At 41.8% G+C, this 21,022-nt stretch overlaps 1 protein-coding gene across 3 annotated transcripts; it reads left to right on the top strand.

Moving 5' to 3' along the window:
- Window positions 1-427: 427 nt before the first annotated feature.
- Window positions 428-16,630, top strand: GPR148 (G protein-coupled receptor 148). Of its 3 annotated transcripts, none has more exons than XM_086336880.1 (4): window positions 428-714; window positions 4,599-4,750; window positions 8,403-8,465; window positions 14,687-16,630. In XM_086336880.1, exon 4 carries the CDS (start codon window positions 14,709-14,711, stop codon window positions 15,624-15,626), a length of 918 nt encoding a protein of 305 aa, XP_086193006.1. In that variant the 5' UTR covers window positions 428-714; window positions 4,599-4,750; window positions 8,403-8,465; window positions 14,687-14,708; the 3' UTR covers window positions 15,627-16,630. The 3 variants fall into 3 exon arrangements, with proteins under 3 accessions (XP_086193006.1, XP_086192999.1, XP_086193015.1); XM_086336873.1 differs by having other exon boundaries at window positions 8,403-8,480; XM_086336889.1 differs by lacking the exons at window positions 428-714; window positions 4,599-4,750 and adding an exon at window positions 6,517-6,587 and having other exon boundaries at window positions 8,403-8,480.
- The last annotated feature ends 4,392 nt before the right edge of the window (window positions 16,631-21,022 follow it).

Raw genomic sequence — 21,022 nt, 5'->3', positions numbered from 1 at the left:
GACACATAACACTTGCAATGCAATTAATTGCTTGAGAGATTTAAAGCAGACGTGTTGGCAAACAGGAACTATGAGTTTTCACAGTGGTACCAACTGTGCTTTGCAGAAGTTTCTAACTGTCTTTCTCTTGCCTCTGTTATGAAATTGTGGTCATTTCGAAAGGCGTAATCTGAGATCTTTGAAGGTTAGTCTGGTTTGAAACCACTGGTTCCAGTGGTTAGAATTTTTCCCTAATGTTAGGGTGAGAAATATTTTAGCTTTCTCTAGAGACATTTTCACTTGTCACCTTTAGGCACTATGAAGGGGGGGTCCCAATACCATATGGGGTGCAGAGCACGTGTGTCTCTTTGCAGAGGAGCCTCTGTGCACAGAAGGGGAGGAGCTGGCCCTGTTCCCCCACTTCCTTCTTGGACAGAGGGTGCTGAGTGTTCCTTCAGGAAGTGGCCACCCTAGAGAGTCCCCAGCATTCTCGGCACCCTGAATCACAGTGCGATACTGGCTGTAGGCACCACAGAAGGGGCCCCAGGTCTGAAGACTCAGGGTGTAGGGAGAAATCAAAGTGGAGTACATGTCTGGCTTCACTTCTGTTAGATGCTGGGTATCGGGAGTTCTTCCTACAATTCATGAAGAAACTCCTGCTGCTCTTCCATGTACTTTATCCTAGAAAAGAGAACTTGTTCCACTGGCAGAAGAGACTTCCACTGGTGAAAGAAGGTAAGGAAAGCTCATGGCAGCCTGGGTGTCCCATGACTCACTTCTATTTCTGCTTGAAATTGATTCTCAGCTCTGCATTTTCAGAAACTTGATTTTATCTGATCCTGCACTTCCAGAATTATTCTCACTGAGATGGGAAGAAACGAACTGGCAATTCTGTGTCATGGTGAGAGCTGTACTTACCAAAAGGATTAAAATGCTCCCGTTTGAGAGGTCAAGGCACTCTGGTCTCAGTCAGAAAATATATGTGGGAGAGGAAATGAGGCCAGAGGGTGGATATTGGGGGGTCTGAAGGGAACATTCTGTGTTTCTCCTGGTAATGTCATCCACTCCCTCCCACAGGAATGGATTAAATAAGTACCACTCAGGGAGGAACCTTGTCTTGTTCAGTAGAAAGATCAGAAGTGCTCCACACATCCATGATGAATGAATGGAAGTCCAGCTAGTTGAATGGATGAATCCTCATTAATTTCTAGGGGCGCTGCCTATGAGAATTTTCCCTGATGCTTCTGGGAAGATTAGACTCCCTCCTCTGGATTTCCATGACACTTTGAATTAAACCTCTTAACTCATAGTATTAAAACTATTTGCTTACATATCTGTTTTCCTTAAAAGACTGTGAGCTTCACAAACATAGGGATTCTGTCTTATTTTTCTTTTTTCTTAAGTGGGATGTTGTTTTATTTTAAAATTAATTTTATTTACTTATTTACTGTTTTTAGTTGCAATGGGTCTTTATGGCTGCACTCGGGCTTTCTCTAGTTGCGCTGAGCGGGGGCTACTTTTCCTTGTGGTACACAGGCTTCTCATTGCAGTGGCTTCTTTTTTTGCAGAGCATAGGCTCTAGGCACATGGGCTTCAGTAGTTGAGGCTCACAGGCCCTAGAGTACAGTCTCAGAAGTTGTGGCTCAAAAGCCTAATTGCCCTGCAATTTTGTCTTATTTTTCCAGGTAGCTAAGTATAAACATTTTACATAGTACTCTGGCACATGGTAGACATTCATTGAATACAGTGATAATACTGTGGCAGCCTTGTGAATATCTCAGCTTGTGGGAGGTACTTGTTGAGTGGATCAGGATATTACAGTAATCAAGGCCCCTTTGCTTCTTTGGTGTTGGCCTTTGCTTTTTTCTGCTTCCCAGGGAACAAATATCCTTCTTCTTCTTCTTTTTCAAAAATATTTATTTTTATTCATTTGGTTATTCCAGGTCTTAGCTGTGGCATGCAACTCTTAGTTGTGGTGTATGGAATCTAGTTCCTCAACTGGGAATCAAACCTGGTCACCCTGCATTGGGAGCCCAGAGTCTTAGCTACTAGATCACCAGGGAAGCCCCAGGAATCCTTTTATTTTCAGCTGTTATTACAGCTCTGCTGAGGATACTGTAATACACTGAAGGGTTTCCATGGTTTACATTATCTGTTTTCAGCTGTTATTACAATATCCTCTGCCGAACCCACAAATACGCTGAATGGTTTCCATGGTTTACGTTGCCAGGATCAAATTAGTCACCTCCTAATGTTATGCAAAGGGACACTTTAATCTTATCAGCAAGCCATCTCTGTCTCTTAGAGTTTTCAGTTTGTTGTGATCCACACAGTCAAAGGCTTTGGCATAGTCAATAAAGCAGAAGTAGATGTTTTTCCAGAACCCTCTCGCTTTTTTGATGATCCAATGGGTGTTGGCTATTTGATCTCTGGTTCCCATGCCTTTTCTAAATCCAGCTTGAACATATGGAAGTTCATAGTTCACATACTGTTGAAGCCTGGCTTGGAGAATTTTGAGCATTACTTTGCTAGCATGTGAGATGAGTGCAATTGTGTGGTAGTTTGAACATTCTTTGGCATTGCCTTTCTTTGGGATTGGAATGAAAACTGACCTTTTCCAGTCCTGTGGCCACTGCTGAGTTTTCCAAATTTGCTGGCATATTGAGTACAGCACTTTCACAGCATCATCTTTTAGGATTTGAAATAGCTCAACTGGAATTCCATCACCTCCACTAGCTTTGTTTGTAGTGATGCTTCCTAAGGTCCACTTGACTTAGCATTCCAGAATGTCTCGTTCTAGGTGAGTGATCACACCATCGTTATTATCTGGGTCATGAAGATCTTTTTTGTAAAGTTGTTCTGTGTATTCTTGCCACCTCTTCTTAATGTCTTCTACTTCTGTTAGGTCCCTACCATTTCTGTCCTTTATTGAGCCCATCTTTGCATGAAATTTTCCCTTGGTATCTCTAATTTTCTTGAAGAAATCTCTAGTCTTTCCCATTCTATTGGTTTCCTCTATTTCTTTGCATTGATCCCTGAGGAAGGCTTTCTTATATCTCCTTGCTATTCTTTGGAACTCTGCATTCAAATGGGTATATCTTTGCTTTTCTCCTTTGCCTTTAGCTTCTCTTCTTTTCTCATCTATTTGTAAGTCATTTTGGCTCATCTCTATTATCACCTATGATCCTCTGATCTGGAGACTGCACTTCCTCCGGTAGGTACATTTGCCTTCTGACCAGGTCACATTTCCCTGGGGACCAGGTGGGGATTTATATGGCATCACTGGTAACTCTAAAAAAAGCAAGTGGTCACATGTGGGCATCAGTCTTCATCCAGAAATAATATTCATTGTTCTGAGACCAGAAATCTAGAAAGTCAAGACCTAAACAGAGTGGCAGACACACATTTGTGAGTGGGGCAGGCTGACAGTCTGAAACAAGGTAAATACTCAAGTAGGGTAAAACTGGCAATAACCAGGAAATGGTGATGGAGCCTGATGTTCTGGCAGAGTTTGCTACAGCAGCACACGTGCACAAGGACCCAATGGATAGGTTCCTGGAGCCCATGGATATGGATAGTTTAAGTGGTTGAGGAGGTGGGGAAAGGGAAGGTTGGAAATTTAGAGTTATCTTGGAAGGTTCTTTGAGTGCTGGTGCAAGGCTGACTAGACCAGAGTGACACAGCTGTGCATTTATTGGGAAGAACCAGTTGTATGTATTCATCTCAGCCACTGTATTCTTATTTAAGGCATCCCCACCCCCGCCGCCCCGCCTCACCTGCCAGGGCTTCCCTGGTAGCTCAGCTGGTAAAGAATCCACCTGCAATGTGGGAGACCTGGATTTGATCCCTGGGTTGGGAAGATCCCCTGGAGAAGGGAATGGCTTCCCACTCCAGTATTCTGGCCTGGAGAATCCCATATAGAATCTATGGGGTTACAAAGAGTCGGACACAACTGAGCGACTTACACTTTCATCTCACCTGCCAGAAGGCCTTGCATCCTGCACTTGTATTCATCCAGGTGTGTTGCACATGGAGAATCCCTGTGATGACTGCTCCTTGTTCCTTGAGGAGGTAGCTTCTCCATGTCTGCATCCTGAAGGTTTGGAAACCCTCTTAGTTAAAGCTGGCCAGTATCTAGATCTAGCTAACTGTGCCCTTCATGTGTTTCCTAAACCAGGCACTTTGCTGACTGATTCTTCCTCTGTATCATCTGTAAGTTTGTCTTTATCAGGTTTGCCCTCACCTCCTGTCCACAGTGCCAGCCTGTTTTGTTTTTTTTTTTGAGCAGTTGTAGTTTCCTAGAGGCCTTCTTTGGGCTTCCCAGGTGGCGCTAGTGATAAAGACCCACCTGTCAATGCAGGAGATGCAGGAGACATGGGTTTGATCCCTGGGTTGGGAAGATCCCCTGAAGGAGAGCATGGCATGGCAACACACTCCAATATCGTTGCCTGGAGAATTCCATGGACAGAGGAGCCTGGCAGGCTACGATCCATAGACTTGCAAAGAGTTGGACATGACTGAAGCAACTTAGCATGCATGCACAGATTGAAGGATTCTTTACAAGTTTCTGTTTTCCTCAAATAGGGTTGTTAAAGGTTTGATGCCCTTACTTTTTCTAGGAGGTTTTCCCTGCTAGCCTCATGTCTGTACTGCCGGGGATTCATCTCAACATCTCCCACCCTGATTTTTCATGCAAGAGAAGAAAGAATACCTTCTCTAGAACCTCCTTTTGGGAAAAAGAGAAAGGAACTCACCTGTCTTTATTTTAAAGGTTTGTGGTTTCATATATATTCTTCAAAGTAAAATATTTGAAACTTGTCCATGTTTTGGCCACCTTTCTCATAAATGATTCCAAGTTCTCAGAACAGGGAAACAGTTAAGACGTTCCATGAATTTTCACTTTCAATTATTAGATTTGTTTAAAATCTTATAGTTAATACATTTTTCAGGTCTAGAGAGTTGATTTTGAGTGACATGTATAATATGAATGGTGCAAAGATATCTGATAAAGATAAGAATACTGGGACTTCCCTCCTGGTCCAGTAGTTAAGGCTCCAACCTTCCACTGCAGGGGGCACGGGTTCAGTCCCTGATCAGGGAAGTAAGATCTCACATGCCTTAAATAATTTTTTTTTAAAATAAGAACTATTTTAACACAGCGCTGTTTATTATATGTAGATTTCAAAGCCTAAGGAGTTATTTTTCCATAAAACCCATCACACCATACAAAAAAAGCTTAGTAAGACTAGTTAAAATTCAGTTGTACTTTAATTTGGGATAATGAAATTCAATCTGACAGAAAGTTTACGATCATCCCCAAGGCCAAATCAGAGAGACAAAACCAAAGCATTTCATGAAAGCTGCTGATTGCAACTTTGCCAAGATTGTACTGATAAAACATCCAGCTCACTGCTAAAGCCAGGCGTGGTCATCTGAGACAGAAGGAGTGTGTTTATTGCTTAGGATGGGGCAATTATTGTAACTGTGCAAAGAAAGGAAACTATGGACTATGGAGTGGAGGACTGCCTGCTAGCAAACACAAAATTCACCATTGTGGCTGTTGTATGTTATTTTATAAGCTTTAATAATGTTAAAGTCATATACAGGTAAGTTAACTTGCAACTAGCTTAATAATTGCAACAATGTAACAATAAAATCACCACAATATTGTAATTAGCCTCCAATTAAAGTAAATAAATTAGTTTAAAAAATTAAAAAGATAGCTTTAGCATATTTTAAAAGTAAATGCCGCAAGGTGAACTCTTGTTATTAATAGAAACTGATAGACCAAGGACAAAAATCCTTTCAGATGCTGAGAAGTAGTATTGAGAATCATTTTCTCAGCAGTATTTAGATTGCTGCTTGCTTTTTGTGGTTTATAGATATCGTATTGACCTTTGGCATCCAGAGAAACAGGCAGGAAAGGAGAAAGGCCAATTATTTACTACCTGCCAGAAGATTCAGGATTGTGTAAACCCCCTAATCCCAGAGCCGTGGCCTGTGTTGGTTTCTGAATATCTGCAGCTCTTGATCTATGCGCATAGGCAATTGGAATTCACCAACCAATTGAGTAACTTTTTTTTTTTTGTACAGTTCTTCTGTGTATTCTTGCCATCTCTTCTTATTATCTTCTGCTTCTGTTAGGTCCATACCATTTCTGTCCTTTATCGAGCTCATCTTTGCATGAAATGTTCCTTTGGTATCTGATTTTCTCGAAGAGATCCCTAGTCTTTCCCATTCTGTTGTTTTCCTCTATTTCTTTGCATTGATCGCTGAAGAAGGCTTTCTTATCTCTTCTTGCTATTCTTTGGAACTCTGCATTCAGATGTTTATATCTTTCCTTTTCTCCTTTGCTTTTCGCTTCTCTTCTTTTCACAGCTATTTGTAAGGGCCAGATAATCACGATGGTGTGATCACTGACCTAGAGCCAGACATCCTGGAATGTGAAGTCAAGTGGGCCTTAGAAAGCATCACTACGAACAAAGCTAGTGGAGTGATGGAATTCCAGTTGAGCTATTCCAAATCCTGAAAGATGATGCTGTGAAAGTGCTGCACTCAATATGCCAGCAAATTTGGAAAACTCAGCAGTGGCCACAGGACTGGAAAAGGTCAGTTTTCATTCCAATCCCAAAGAAAGGCAATGCCAAAGAATGTTCAAACTACCACACAATTGCACTCATCTCACACGCTAGTAAAGTAATTCTCAAAATTCTCCAAGCCAGGCTTCAGCAATATGTGAACCGTGAACTTCCAGTTCTTCAAGCTGGTTTTAGAAAAGGCAGAGGAACCAGAGATCAAATTGCCAACATCCGCTGGATCATGGAAAAAGCAAGAGAGTTCCAGAAAAACATCTATTTCTGCTTTATTGACTATGCCAAAGCCTTTGACTATGTGGATCACAACAAACTGTGGAAAATTCTGAAAGAGATGGGCATGCCAGACCACCTGATCTGCCTCTTGAGAAAGTTGTATGCAGGTCAGGAAGCAACAGTTAGAACAGGACATGAAACAACAGACTGGTTCCAAATAGCAAAAGGAGTATGTCAAGGCTGTATATTGTCACCCTGCTTATTTAACTTCTATGCAGAGTACATCATGAGAAACGCTGGGCTGGAAGAAACACAAACTGGAATCAAGATTGCCGGGAGAAATATCAATAACCTCAGATATGCAGATGACACCACCCTTATGGCAGAAAGTGAAGAGGAACTCAAAAGCCTCTTGATGAAAGTGAAAGTGGAGAGTGAAAAAGTTGGCTTAAAACTCAACATTCAGAAAACGAAGATCATGGCATCCGGTCCCATCACTTCATGGGAAATAGATGGGGAAACAGTGGAAACAGTGTCAGACTTTATTTTTCTGGGCTCCAAAATCACTGCAGATTGTGACTGCAGCCATGAAATTAAAAGACGCTTACTCCTTGGAAGGAAAGTTATGACCAACCTAGATAGCATATTCAAAAGCAGAGACATTACTTTGCCAACAAATGTCCGTCTAGTCAAGGCTATGGTTTTTCCTGTGGTCATGTATGGATGTGAGAGTTGGACTGTGAAGAAGGCTGAGTGCTGAAGAATTGATGCTTTTGAACTATGGTGTTGGAGAAGACTCTTGAGAGTCCCTTGGACTGCAAGGAGATCCAACCAGTCCATTCTGAAGGAGATCAGCCCTGGGATTTCTTTGGAAGGAATGATGCTGAAGCTGAAACTCCAGTACTTTGGCCACTTCATGTGAAGAGTTGACTCATTGGAAAAGACTTTGATGCTGGGAGGGATTGAGGGCAGGAGGAGAAGGAGACAACAGAGGATGAGATGGCTGGATGGCATCACTGACTCGATGGAAGTGAGTCTGAGTGAACTCCGGGAGTTGGTGATGGACAGGGAGGCCTGGCGTGCTGTGATCCATGGGGTCGCAAAGAGTTGGACACAACTGAGCAACTGATCTGATCTGATCTGATTGAGTAACTGTTCATCTTTACCAGTTTTGTTCCTTGGCTAGTCCCATGTCAATGCAGAGAGCTCCATCCAAGTAGAATTGAATGCCTGTTTTATTTTAACCAGTGTACCTTAATTTCATATACATTCATTACTTAAGTAATGAATATACAATAATTACATTCATTACTATGATTTATAAAAATGCTATTTTCATATGCTACCATTATATTTAGCATTGCATAATCTTTTTCTGAAATTCTGGAATGACCCCCATGCTTTATTTCTGTTTTCCTAGTACATAGATATACATAGTACAATGAGATCTGTCATTAATTTGTGTCCTCTTTTTTCAAACAGATATCATCATTACTGTAATAAGTTGGATCACACACATCTATCAATGTCTAAGTTATAAAATGAAAGAGCTTCATCACCATTTTTATGGCAACCTTCTTTCCAATACTTCTTGAATATTTATCTATATTCCAGGTCTGGAGATTTGTTTCAACCTGCCCTTGTGAATGGGCTGCCTGGTGTTTCAAAAATCTCAAGGTATTCAATAAAGACGTGAGTGCAAACTTTTTTTATTATTATTAAAGTACAGTAGATTTACAATGATGCGTTAGTTCCAGGTGCCCAGCAAAGTGATTCATGTATGTCTATGTGTATGTGTTTGTGTGTGTATAGCTTTTCAAGTTTTTTTCCCATTATAGTCTATTATAAGAGGTTGAATATAGTTCCCTGTGCTATACACTAGGTCCTTGTGCCTTATCTATTTTATATATAGCAGTGTGTATCTGTTAATCCCAAACTCCTAATTTATCTCCTTCCTTTGCTCTCCCCTTGGGTAACCACAAGTTTGTTTCCTGTGTCTGTGAATCTGTTTATGTTTTATAAATAAGTTTGTTCGTATCATTTCTTTTTAGAGTCTATGTAGAAGGAGTATCACATGATATTTGTTTTTCTCTGCCTCACTTCACTTAATATGATAATCTCTAGGTCCACCCATGTTGCCGTAAATGGCAGTATTTCATTATTTTTTTATGGATGAGTAATATTCCCTTGTAGATATATACCACATCTTCTTTATCCATTCATCTGTCACTGGACATTAGGTTGCATCCATGTCTAGGCTATTGTAAATAGTGCTTCAGTGAACACTGGATGCATGGATTAATATTATTTTGATTTATAGTAAGTATTTTCCTGATATATGTTCAGGAGTGGGATTTCTGGATCATATGGCAACTCTGGATTTTTAAGGGACCTCCATAGTGTTCTCCCTGGAGAAGGAAATGGCAACCCACTCCAGTACTCTTGCCTAGAGACCCGTGGACAGAGGAGCCTGATGGGCTGCTGTCCATGGGGTCACACAGAGTCGGACACGACTGAAGTGACTTAGCATGCATGCATGCATGCATTGGAGAAGGAAATGGCAACCCACTCTGGTATTCTTGCCTGGAGAATCCCAGGGACAGAGGACCCTGGTGGGCTGTCATCTATAGGGTTGCACAGAGTCAGACATGACTGAATCGACTTAGCAGCAGCAGCAGAAACAGCATAGTGTTCTCCAGGCTTCCCTCGTAGCTCAGTTGGTAAAGAATCCGCCTGCAACTCAGGAGACCCAGGTTTGATTACTGGGTCGGGAAGAGTCCCTGGAGAAGGAAATGGCAATCCACTCCAGTATTCTTGCCTGGAGAATCCCATGGACAGAGGAGCCTGGCAGGCTACAGTCCAGGGGATCGCAAGAGTCAGACACGACTTAGCGACTAAACCAGCACCATACTGTTCTCCATAGTGCCTGCACCAGTTTGCAGCCCTTTTCTTCACATCCTTTCCAGCATTTGTTATGTGTAGACTTTTGGATGATGGCTGTTCTGACCTGTGTGAGGCAAATAATTATGGTTTTGATTTGCATTTCTTTAATAATTAGTGATACTGAGCATCTTTTCACATACCTGTTGACCATCTGTGCGTCTTTGAAAAAAAATGTCTGTTTAGTTCTTCTGCTCATTTTTGATTGGCTTGTTTGTTTATTTTATACTGAGCTGTATGATCTGTTAGTATATTTTGGAAATTAAGCCCTTATCTGTCACATGGTTTGCAAATATTTTCTCCCAGTTCATAGGTTGTCTTTTTATTTTATTTATGGTTTTCTCTGCTGGCAAATGCATAGAAGTCTGATTGTGTCATTAGTTTATTATTTTTTAAAAAATTTGGAGGGTAGGCTTGTGAAGTGCAGTTTGTAGGATCTTAGTTCCCTTACCAGGGATCATCTCATGCCCTCTGCTGTGGAAGTTTGGAATCCTAAGCATTGGACCCCCATGAAATTCCCTCATTTATTTTTGCTTTTATTTCTTTTGAGCAGCCTAAGAAAGTATCGCTATGACTCTTCTAGAGGTTTTATGGTGTCATTACTTATATTTAAGTCTGCAAGCCACCTTATGTATGGTGTGAAGGAGTTTTCTACTTTCATTGATTTACATGCAGCTGTTCAGCTTTCCCAAAGTCACTTGCCCCCAAAACTGTCTTTTCTCTTGCCTCCTTTGTCAAAGATTAATTGTCAGTAGGTGTGTGGTGCATGTCATTTTTTAGGAAGTGTTTTTGAGCATTAAGGAAAAGTCATGTTTCTATTAAAACAAGGTCGCTAGATTAAGGAGTCTTAGCAGTGCTTAAAAGAATGTCTGTAGATCAAAGTTTTAATCAGGAAAAAATTGGGGAAGGAAGCTAGAGGATTTCCTTTTTTATAAAAAAAAAAAAGTTGGGGGGGGGCAGGTTAACAAAAGTTAACTGCGTGGGAAAGCACTCACTAGAAAAATATGTGATTTTCCTGTCTTTAGAAGTCACAAGATATACCTTCATGGCTTTGTGATTTCACGCAGTTCCCCATGTCACCTCTGGGAGCCATTACCAGATGGTGAACACTCACAGCTAGTACTAAGTGCTTATTCTTGATGTCAAGTGCCTGGTGTTCAGTAAATACAGGCTCCCTCCCTTCCTTCCTGCCCACTTGGAGAAGAAAAACAGAGGCGATCACACAAGCTTCACAGACTGAAGTGGTTTTTAAAGCACCAAAGAAGTAAGACTGCAATTAGAGCAAAGGGGAAGACATGTTTAAAGAGAAGGTTGTAGGTTTATTGTGGGAAAGGAGGTCTCATCATTTGGGAAGGTTTTGGGGGCCATTCTGGAAGCATTCACTTTTTCTCATTGGCCTGTCAGCAGCCATTAGCTGCTGAGATCATTTCTGAAGTTTGTTTTCAGCTAAATGAGGCCTTCTTCTTGTGGCCTATCTCCCAGCAATAAGTCTGACACTGGCCCTAGTCTTGACAGACGCTGCCCGACTGACAGTGGGCACCCAGGAAGGAAAGCCTGTCTTTTCCTCCTTCAGAAATTCCCAGGTGCAGGATCTGGGTTGGGCAGGGTGCTGCAGGTGGTAGGTGAGAGCTGTGTTTTTATATATGATCTGGCTATATCCATTTGCGGATTCAGTCTCTTGCTGAGGGTGGCATGTTGCCCTCAGGGGTTGGTCCTAAGCAGGGCTTTTAGGACAAGACCCAGGTGCTTCTCTGGGCCTGTATGGACCCACTCCAGCCCTCGCACACATCTGTTTCCTACAGGATTTGGGTAGGGAGGCGTGACAGCTGATTCTGATTTTTTTTTCAGGACCGTTGTGGACATAACATAATTCTTTGCTGAACTCTCTTATTTCAAAACTGAAGCCAAAGTAGCATTTTGGGCTAGAAGGAAACAGTTATTCCCATTTTAAAACTACAGAAGGAAAAGACTTTAAGAACTGTCATTAAGTGGAGGTTGTATGTAGAGATAAGGGCTGATTATATGGGTTTGGTAGCTGTGGGTTCTTGATATGCAAATATACCTCCGAGAAGGAAATATGAATCTGGAGACTGGGAGATTCTTTCTGGCTGCATGATCCTGAATAAATTGCTGATCTTCTTGAAGTCTAATAAATAAATTAAAGCTAATATTATTGCCCTAGCTGATTTTGCAGAGTTGCAGCTTTCCTGGAGATTTTATGTGTTTAAAAGAGTATTTGAAGCTCTTTGCTATGGTTGTACTGTCTTCATTGAGCACATTTCTGCCTTGCAAGCTGCCTGCTCTGCAGAGTGAGTGAGCGTTAGTGAGAGTTAGTTGCTCAGTCATGTCCAACTCTTTGCAACTCCATGGACTGTAGATTACCAAGTTCGTGGGAATTCTCCAGGCAGGAACTGGAGTGGGTTGCTATTTCCTTCTCCAGGGGATCTTCCTAACCCAGGGATAGAACCCAGGTCTCATTCATTGCAGACTGATTCTTTGCTGTCTGAACCACCAGGGAAGCCCCCTGCTCAGCAGTTCAGTTCAGTTCATTTCAGTCACTCAGTCAGGTCTGACTCTTTGCGACCCCATGAACTGCAGCACGCCAGGCCTCCCTGTCCATCAATTCTTGGAGTTTACCCAAACTCATGTCTATTGAATCAGTGATGCCATCCAGCCATCTCATCCTCTGTCGTCCCCTTCTTCTCCTGCCCTCAATCTTTCCTAGCATTAGGGTCTTTTCAAATAAGTCATTTCTTTGCATCAGGTGGCCAAAGTATTTGAGTTTCAGCTTCAACATCAGTCCCTCCAATGAACCCCCAAGGACCGATCTCCTTTAGGATGGACTGGTTGGATCTCCTTGCAGTCCAAGGGACTCTCAAGAGTCTTCTCCAACACCACAGTTCAAAAGCATCAATTCTTCTGTGCTCAGCCTTCTTTATAGTTCAACTCTCACATCCATACATGACTACTGGAAAAACCATAGCCTTGACTACACGGACCTTTGTTGGTAAAGTAATGTCTCTGCTTTTTAATATGCTGTCTAGGTTGGTCATAACTTTCTTTCCAAGGAGTAAGCGTCTTTTAATTTCATGGCTGAAGTTACCATCTGCAGTGATTTTGGAGCCCCCCAAAATAAAGTCAGCCACTGTTTCCACTGTTTCCCCATCTATTTTCCATGAAGTGATGGGACCAGATGCCATGATCTTCGTTTTCTGAATGTTGAGCTTTAAGCCAACTTTTTCACTCTCCTCTTTCACTTTCATCAAGAGGCTCTTTAGAGTTCCTATCAAATACCTCTCTGTAAGCAGAAGTGGCCATATCTTATTAGCTTCCAACTTGGAGAAAGTGCTGCTCTTAATTTTAATCACGCAAGCCTCCTTATTGCCTACAAAATGAATCTGAACTCTTAGAATGGTATCAAGGCCCTTCAAATCTAGTCCTGGCTTTAGTCTGTCCGTAGTCCTCTCAGCAAGCCTTCACTCTCCCTAAAGGGATCAGAGGTTGGGTCTAAGGTCTTGGGAGGGGGCCTGGCAAGGCAAGGCAGGCCTGTCCTAGAGAGCCAGGGTTTCTATTCAGGTTAATGAGATGGGGAATAAGATGAGAACGTTCTAGGGGTAGAGGTGGGGCAGTCTTGTTCTCAAGAATAAGGTACAAGCCCAGATACTCCAGGGCCCTTGAGGATGTGCGTGAGGTTGACTCTGTGTCTGTAGAGAGAAAGGATGCAGAGCTTGGTGATGCTGCCTGGCTGTGATTTAAGGAACCCAGGACCAGAGAAGTAACGTGAGTTCAGCATCCAAAGTCATATTCCTCACTGGCAGCAAATCTAGGCTTAGAGCTCAGTTCATGTGATTCTGCCAGGCTAGGGGTAGAGTGTTCCCTCTCCGGGGTCTTCACACAGTCACTATGGAGGCTATCCATTTCTCTGGTGGTGCTCTGTATACTCTGGGAGCGAGGGATTAAGGAGGAGGCATTTAATGCAGGCAGGTGTGCATTTTCCAGTTTATAATTGACAGGTTCTAGGGTAAGATTTTGATGGAAAAATCTACAGCTAAAATAAAGCCTGACAATGACCATTACAATTTCTAGTCCTCTCTGAAGAACTGGAGAATCCAGAGAATAAAAGCCTGGAGTTCAACAGTGTGACAATGGCACAAAAATCCATCAGAACAGGGCAAGTTTTCCACAAACGATGACAACACAGTATGTACGAAAAAACTTATGCCTTCAGTAAGGGATTTCATGAGGCGCTTCAGCATTGGCAGTTCTCAGGAACTCGCCTAGCTGTGACTCACCATTATCTCTGTTGTGACTTGCCCTTTAGGAAACCTCTAGCATTTACTGTGCCTTGTCAGGGTCCATTTTATATATTTTACTCTCTAGGAGCCAAAGTAAAGGAACAGAAACCTATTTAAGATAGATCAAATAATCCAGGGGGGTGTGATATTTTTAGAACCCAAGGCAGAAAATGCAAGGCATCTTAGTGGACTCAGAAACCCAGGTTGCTTTCTGTCTTGCAAGGGCTTCTGTGGTTCCACTTTGCTCCTCTCCAACCTCTCTCTGTCTCTCTCTTCCTCTTGTCTACACTCCAACATGAGTGACAGGTCAATTACATGACATCACACTCGGACTACGTTCTCTGAGAATCCTTGGGTTGGATTTTTAAGAGACAGACTCTGATAGACTCAGCAGGGTCTGCAGAACAACTTCCCCCGAGACAGATACTCCCTCACTCCTGGTCCAATCAACTTTGATGGAGGAGAGGGAGGTCTGGAGGAAGTGAGACAGCAGATGACTTCTCTCCTTTCTTTGGTCCATGTCAATACTCTTGAAAGTTGTTATTGCCTATAGTGAAAAACGGGCAGCCTGTTCCTTGGGACTGTATGCAAGGTCAGAGAGTCAGAAAACCACGTGAGAAACTTTAACACAGATTCATTCTTTCTTATTCTTTTCTCCTGCAGGAGCCAGGTTGCCCTGAAGACCATGAACGTGTCTTCTGAGCACTGCAACATGTCAGATTGGCTGAGGCTGGAAGCAACTGTAAAGGCCTCCGTGTACGTGGTGGCTTTCTCCTTCGCCACGCTCATCACGGTCATCATTATCACCATCGTATTACAGAATTCAAAACTGAGGAAAGAGGTTCGATACATCCTCCTCTGTCACCACCTGCTGTGCATCTCCTCCTACTGTGGCCTGGGGGTGGTTTTCCAAGGGATGAGAGCCTTCCTGGCCAACAGCCCCGTCCTGGTGTGCTGGGTGGTGTTTGGGGCACAGCTGAGTGTTGGAGAAGGGATCCTCTTCACTCTGGCCTTGATGGCTGCCCACACGTACCTGGTGATCTGCTGGCCCCTGACCTCTGTGTCCTTTATAGATTCCATCAAGTATAAGATTCTGGCTGGGACTTGGCTCATTATTATACTGAAGAATGCTTGCCTCTTCCTCATAGAGGGCACTGGCCCTACTCAGATTGCTCTTTTAAAATCTGAACCCCTTTGCCCAGTGGTCTTGAATGGCATTCCTGCCAGAGCCATTGGCATGGTTTTCCTTTTCCTTCTTCTGTCCATCATTCTTGTAAGTTACTCCCTGATATACAAAGAAGGGAAACGGGCTGGTCATTTTAACAGGTCAAATATCAAAGCAAGGAAAACAGTCCTTATTCATTTAGTGCAGCTGGGCTTGCATGTAATACCAACTCTGTTATTCATTGGTTTGGGAAAGATGTGTGGAGTGTTTTTCTTTGCTTTAAATCTGGTGCTTTTTGGAGTCTTTGCCTTTGCCCAGTGTTTTAACCCCCTGATCTATGGGCTCTGGAATAGAGAGTTGCAAAGCAGATTATACCGCTGGATGTGCTGTCAACTGTGGTGTGGTCACTGTGGTGTGACCAGCAGAGTGTCAGTTTAAATAAAAATTCAGCCGTTTTGAATCAGTAACGCTAGTCCTAATGGACCACGAGCTAGGGTTGAGCATTTGCTGTTCTCTCAACCTAAAATTGATGCCTTGATTTGATTTTGAGAGTAATATGAGTAAATCAAAGTTATCCATCTGACTTACAAATTTTGACTACTGTGTCCACTGAATTGGACTCAGAGAAATCATTTTATGTCTTTAGTTCTACACCCAGATTAGCATTTTGAGTAGCATGCCTCGTTGTGTTTCAGGAGTTGAGCAGTTTTTTTGTGAATGCACTTGTTTTTAGAAACTAAGAAACAGACCATGGTTGATAGGGAGAGAAGTTTGGCTGTTCCACTTATATTAAGTAGGGGCAGGTTTGGCTACATGTGATAACAAGTCAGCAACAAAGTGAGTGACTTTAAAAAGTTGAGGTTGATTTTTTTCTTATGTAAAAGAAATCTGGAGCTACACAATCCAGGCCTATGTGGTAACTCTGTAGGCCACAGAGATGATCCCCTTCTACTCTGCCATGATTAGTGTACTACCTCATGACCCAGGATGGCTGTTAGTGCTCCAGTCATCACATTCACACTCCAGCCAACAGGAAGGAGGAAGGGGCAAAGAAGTCTCTGTACCTTCCTTCTAAAGACACTTTTCAGAAGTTACAAAACACTTTTTCTTACATCTAACTGGCTAAATTTTAGTCATTTGACTATGACCTAGCTTTAAGGGAGAGTAGCAGTGTAGCAGTGTTTTGTTAAAAGTTGGGTTTCTTAATACTAAGAAAATAAGTAAGAGTAGATATTGGATAACAAAATTATTTCAGGGACCATTTTTCTCTTGACCAAACAGAATATAAAGACAACGGATAGATTATGATCATCATAAAAATATACTCTACCTTTTAAAATGATACGTAGATACAGAGTTATCTGTTCTGGATCCCAGAAAACTTTAATTGTATTATGTCAAAGAGAATGGCATCAATAAAGAGATCACTGAACTGGTTTAAACATGGGAACTCATAATTTAAGTCTAAGTAAGTTTGGGGCCATAGTATGAAATAACTTCTTTCACAGAAGTCTCCATATGATATTTCTTTAGATAAAACACCCATTTCTGAATCAGTCAGGATTCAGTCCTAGAAACAGAAATTGTTACCATAAGTATATTGCCCCATAAAGATTTAATACAGGAATTGGATGCATACAAGTCATTGAAGGGGCTTGGGAGTGGACATCAGGGGACAGCATTTGTGGATGTCAAGAGCAAACCAATGAGCTGTAACCTGGAGGTCAGGCAGGCGCTTCTTCCACCGCCTGCCCCACCTCGGCCTGTCTCCTCATGTTCCTCGTGACTGTGAGACTTTGTTTGGGGGAGAAACAGCAACAGGAAGATGGCCTCCACCTCTTCCATCTTCCAAATCTCATGTGATTGCCTCTAACTGGTAGAACTTAACTGGCACCCAGACTCTAAGAACAAAGGAGTCTGGGAAATGTAGTTCCTAGTTTCACAGAATTGGCAGTGCAGAAAGGCACCCTGAAAGGTGTACAAATGAGGATTGAATGATCTAAATCATGGGATCCACCATTATGATATTTATATTTTCAGGTAACAAAACAACAGCAAGGACAACAGATGCCATGTATTGAGCAATTCTTATGCTCTTGATATTATTATGTAAGCTCTTTTATATACACGATGTCAAGTCCTCCCAACAATTTTATAATGTAGAGATTATTATACCTGATTTACAAATAAGAAAAACTGAGGCTTATAAAGGTCTTACAGGAGCTTAGGAGGTTGGACCATCCCTTTAAATTTCCATACACGTGACTTGACTCAGGGTGATCATTTCATCACTGTTGAGAACTGGACCTGTTGCTTGGGAAATTGGGGCCTTGGTTCTCCACTTTGCTTTGGGTGTGGACAGCTGGCTTGTGGGAAAAAGCTCCTTTTTACTGATTGCTTTGACCACACTCTACATCCTTAAGCCGCCCTTGGTTTCAGGTCCTAGCAGTTTCTGAATCATGTGTCTGGACTCCATCTTGGCTTCCAGTTCTTCTTATGTCCTCTCTGGGTATTCATTCTAAGTTTTCCTTCTTCCTCTGAGAATAGCTCTGAGACTTCAAAGCACCACCTTCTCTTCTGTTCGCGCAGTTCTCTCTCCAGGGCGGGCGTGAGTCTCTTACCTTGTCTCTCGGCATCCAGTACAGAGCCTGACAGAGGGCAGATCTCGACAAATGATAAGCTAGACTTGTCAGTCAGTAAGACATGCCTTTGTACAAAATATTAAGCAATCTGAGAGCAGAAAGAGGAAGAAAAACTAAAAAATTGTCCAGGCTTAATTGTAAGACTTAAATGTAATACTCACAATTTAATTTAACCTCAGAACTTTTAAAACTCTGTTTTCTAATATCAAAAGGTAACTTCTACTTGTACCACTGATCATTACAATGGTTGTTTTATACTTTCAAATGGAAATCATTGCTTTTTAAAATTAAATATTTTGAATTGGGAAGGTATAGTAAAAGATTCAAAAGGCTCAAAATGGTATTTAGTGAAAATTAAGTCTTCTCTGGGCTTCCCAGGTGGTGATAGTGGTTAAGAACCCACCTGCAAATGCAGGAGATGGACCCGGGAGGAGGGTATGGCAACCCACTCCAGTATTCTTGCCTGGAGAATCCAATGGACAGAGGAGCCTGGAAAGCTACAGTCCATAGGGTCACATGGAGTCAGACACAACTAATGCAACTTAGCCCACAAGCACACGTCTTCCTCCTCCCTATTTTTCGATATCTTCCCTGTCTTCCAAGAGTCAACAGCTGATCCACTTCTGAGCTTTCCTCAAAAGATGATCAACGAAGGGGAAATTATTGAGAATTTCTCATTTGTAAGATAATTTTGGTTTTAATTTCCTGGACTTGCATTTGAAAGTTGTTTAAACTGATATTAAGAATGATAGTTTATGTCATGAATGACATCAGTAATCATCCTTCCCATAATGTGAAAATACTTTGAGAAACTTAAGCTTGGGCAAGATACAGAGGAAAGGGGAGAGGCTGACGTTACTTGCAATTATTTGAGAGTTCCTGTAAACTCTCCTTTCCCCTATAGATGTGGTGCCATTATATTGAATTTAAAGTCAGGGAGGATAGGAGTTTAGGGGAAATGTTCAAAGAGCTCTAAAAAAAACAAATTACTGAAACAAAAATGTGAATTATCTCAAAATTCCCGAGTTCTTGGAAACATTTCATTTATTGCAACTGTTACCATATTATCACTGCATGAAACCATTTCTGGCTTAACTATAGATATGCTGCATAAACACATTGACTTATATGTAGATATGCTCTATAAACACTTATTCTAAAAATGAACTTGGGCAACATTTTAAAAAGTAAGAACAGAAAAGTAGTTTATAATATCCATCATAAGAAAATGTAGAATGAATCCAGCCCGTTGTTTAGAAGAAGTTCAAGAAGGTAAGATCAGCCGCATTAATGTATTTTAAGCATTTTTTATTTCTAGAAAGGTCAAAGACTGTGGCTAGAATTGCCTTCCTGGTGGCCAAGTGAAGACATTATCTCTGCAGTGGAGAGAAAATGGCACATCTGTCCCTAGGGGGAGTGGGGAAAGCATGCCAGAACATTCCAGTGAACCAAGAGGACTGTGGGAAGCATCTGGCCTTGGAACTGTTGGAAAGGCTTGTTCTAAAACGCTTCATGCCTAAGGGGAGGGACTTTCATCAGTAAGAGAATGAACGTTACCACTGGCTGCAGAAGATGAAGATGGGGTGAGAAGCAGTCAGCCAGAGACAAGGATTGTCCAAGGGCTCAGAGGGGATAACTTTGAGGACCCCACATAGTACTACAGAAGAGAAAGAATTGTCACTGGAAATCTATCCCACCCAGAAGATGCAAAGGTCATACTATATCTGCCTTAGACAAGGATAATCTTTGCTGTCTCATACATGTCCTCCCAGCTCCCATCTCTTCTAGGTCAGGAAAAGTCATAGGCAATCTGGGGGTTTGAGGGGGTGGCTGTAGAAACCTTAATTTCATCTGCAACCTTCATTCGTCCTTGTAAGGTAGCAAAACATCCATGGGTTCCAGTGGTTAGGGTATCTTTGCTGGGGTAAAGGATGTTACTCTGCCTATCACACTTACAAAATGAGATTGTTCCTTGTAGCTGAAAATGACCAAAGGATGTAAGAATTACTTAAGAATGACTAGCCAAAATGGATATCAAAATAGCAACAAAATAATACCTCATTCTCATTTGGATGACTACTATAAAAATAGCAGAAAATAAGTATTGGCAAAGATATGGAAACATTGGAACCCTTGTGCACCCTTGGTGGGATGTTCCCATTTCCCAAATGGGAACTGTACAGCCACTACAGAAAATGAGTTCCAAAAAATTAAAAATAGGACTATTCCATGATCCAGAAATCCCACTATTGGGTATAAATCCAAAAGAATTGAAAGTAGAGTCTAAAAAAAATATTTCCACATCCATGTTTATGGTAATGCTCTTCACAATAAGCCAAGAAGTAGAAGCAAACCAAAAGCCCATAAATGGATAAGTAAACAAAATGTGGTATATCCAAACAATGGAATATCGTTCAGCTTTGACGAGGAGGGAAATTCTGTCACATGTTCCAGTATGAATGAACCTTGAGGATATTAAGCTAAGTGGGCTTCCCTGGTGGCTCAGTCAGTAAAGAAACTGCCTGCAACGCAGAAGACCCACGTTAGATCCCTGGGTTGGGAAGATCCTCTGGAGGAGGGAATGACAACCCACTCCAGTATTCTTGCCTGGAAAATCCCATGGAGAGAGGAGCCTGGCGGACTACAGTCCATGGGGTCATAAAGAGTCAGACACGACTTAGCTACTAAACCCTCACCACAAAGAGACAAATGTTGTCTGATCCCACTTATAGGAGATACACAAAGTAGTCACATTGATAGGAACAGAAAGTAGAATGGTGATTCCCAGGGGCTGAGAGGAGGGGGAAATGGGAACTATTTAATGGGTAGAGTTTCAGATGAACTTTTTTTTCAGATGAAAAAGTTCTGGAGATCTTTCACAACAACATGAATATACTTAACACTACTGAACTGTACGCTTAAACATGGTTATGACAGTAAATTTTGTTATATTTTTAATAAACATATAATAAAAAAGAATGATAGGCAAAAGAGTGACAGCCAAGATCTCACCCAAGTTTTCATCTAAGGTGGAGGGGTAAAGGTTGAGTCTTCGAATGGGGTATGAATGGGTCCCTCTTTTATAAGGCCCTAATTCCATGGCTTAAGCTCCTCCCAAACTCTCCCCTACTAATATCATCACATCAGAAGTTAGTGTTTCAGCATATGAATTGCTGTTCAGTTGCTGAGTCG

The sequence above is a fragment of the Bos grunniens genome, chromosome 2, assembly GCF_055505025.1.
Source record: "Bos grunniens cultivar Pamir isolate PY7600 chromosome 2, Bosgru_T2T1.0, whole genome shotgun sequence".
In the NCBI taxonomy this organism is placed as follows: domain Eukaryota; kingdom Metazoa; phylum Chordata; class Mammalia; order Artiodactyla; family Bovidae; genus Bos; species Bos grunniens.
Note: the sequence above shows the minus strand (reverse complement) of the source record. Positions and strands in the feature narration are given on the sequence as shown.

Excerpts from the sequence above, each read along its gene's own strand:
- GPR148 (XM_086336880.1), top strand. The coding sequence starts at position 14,709 with ATGAACGTGTCTTCTGAGCACTGCAACATGTCAGATTGGCTGAGGCTG.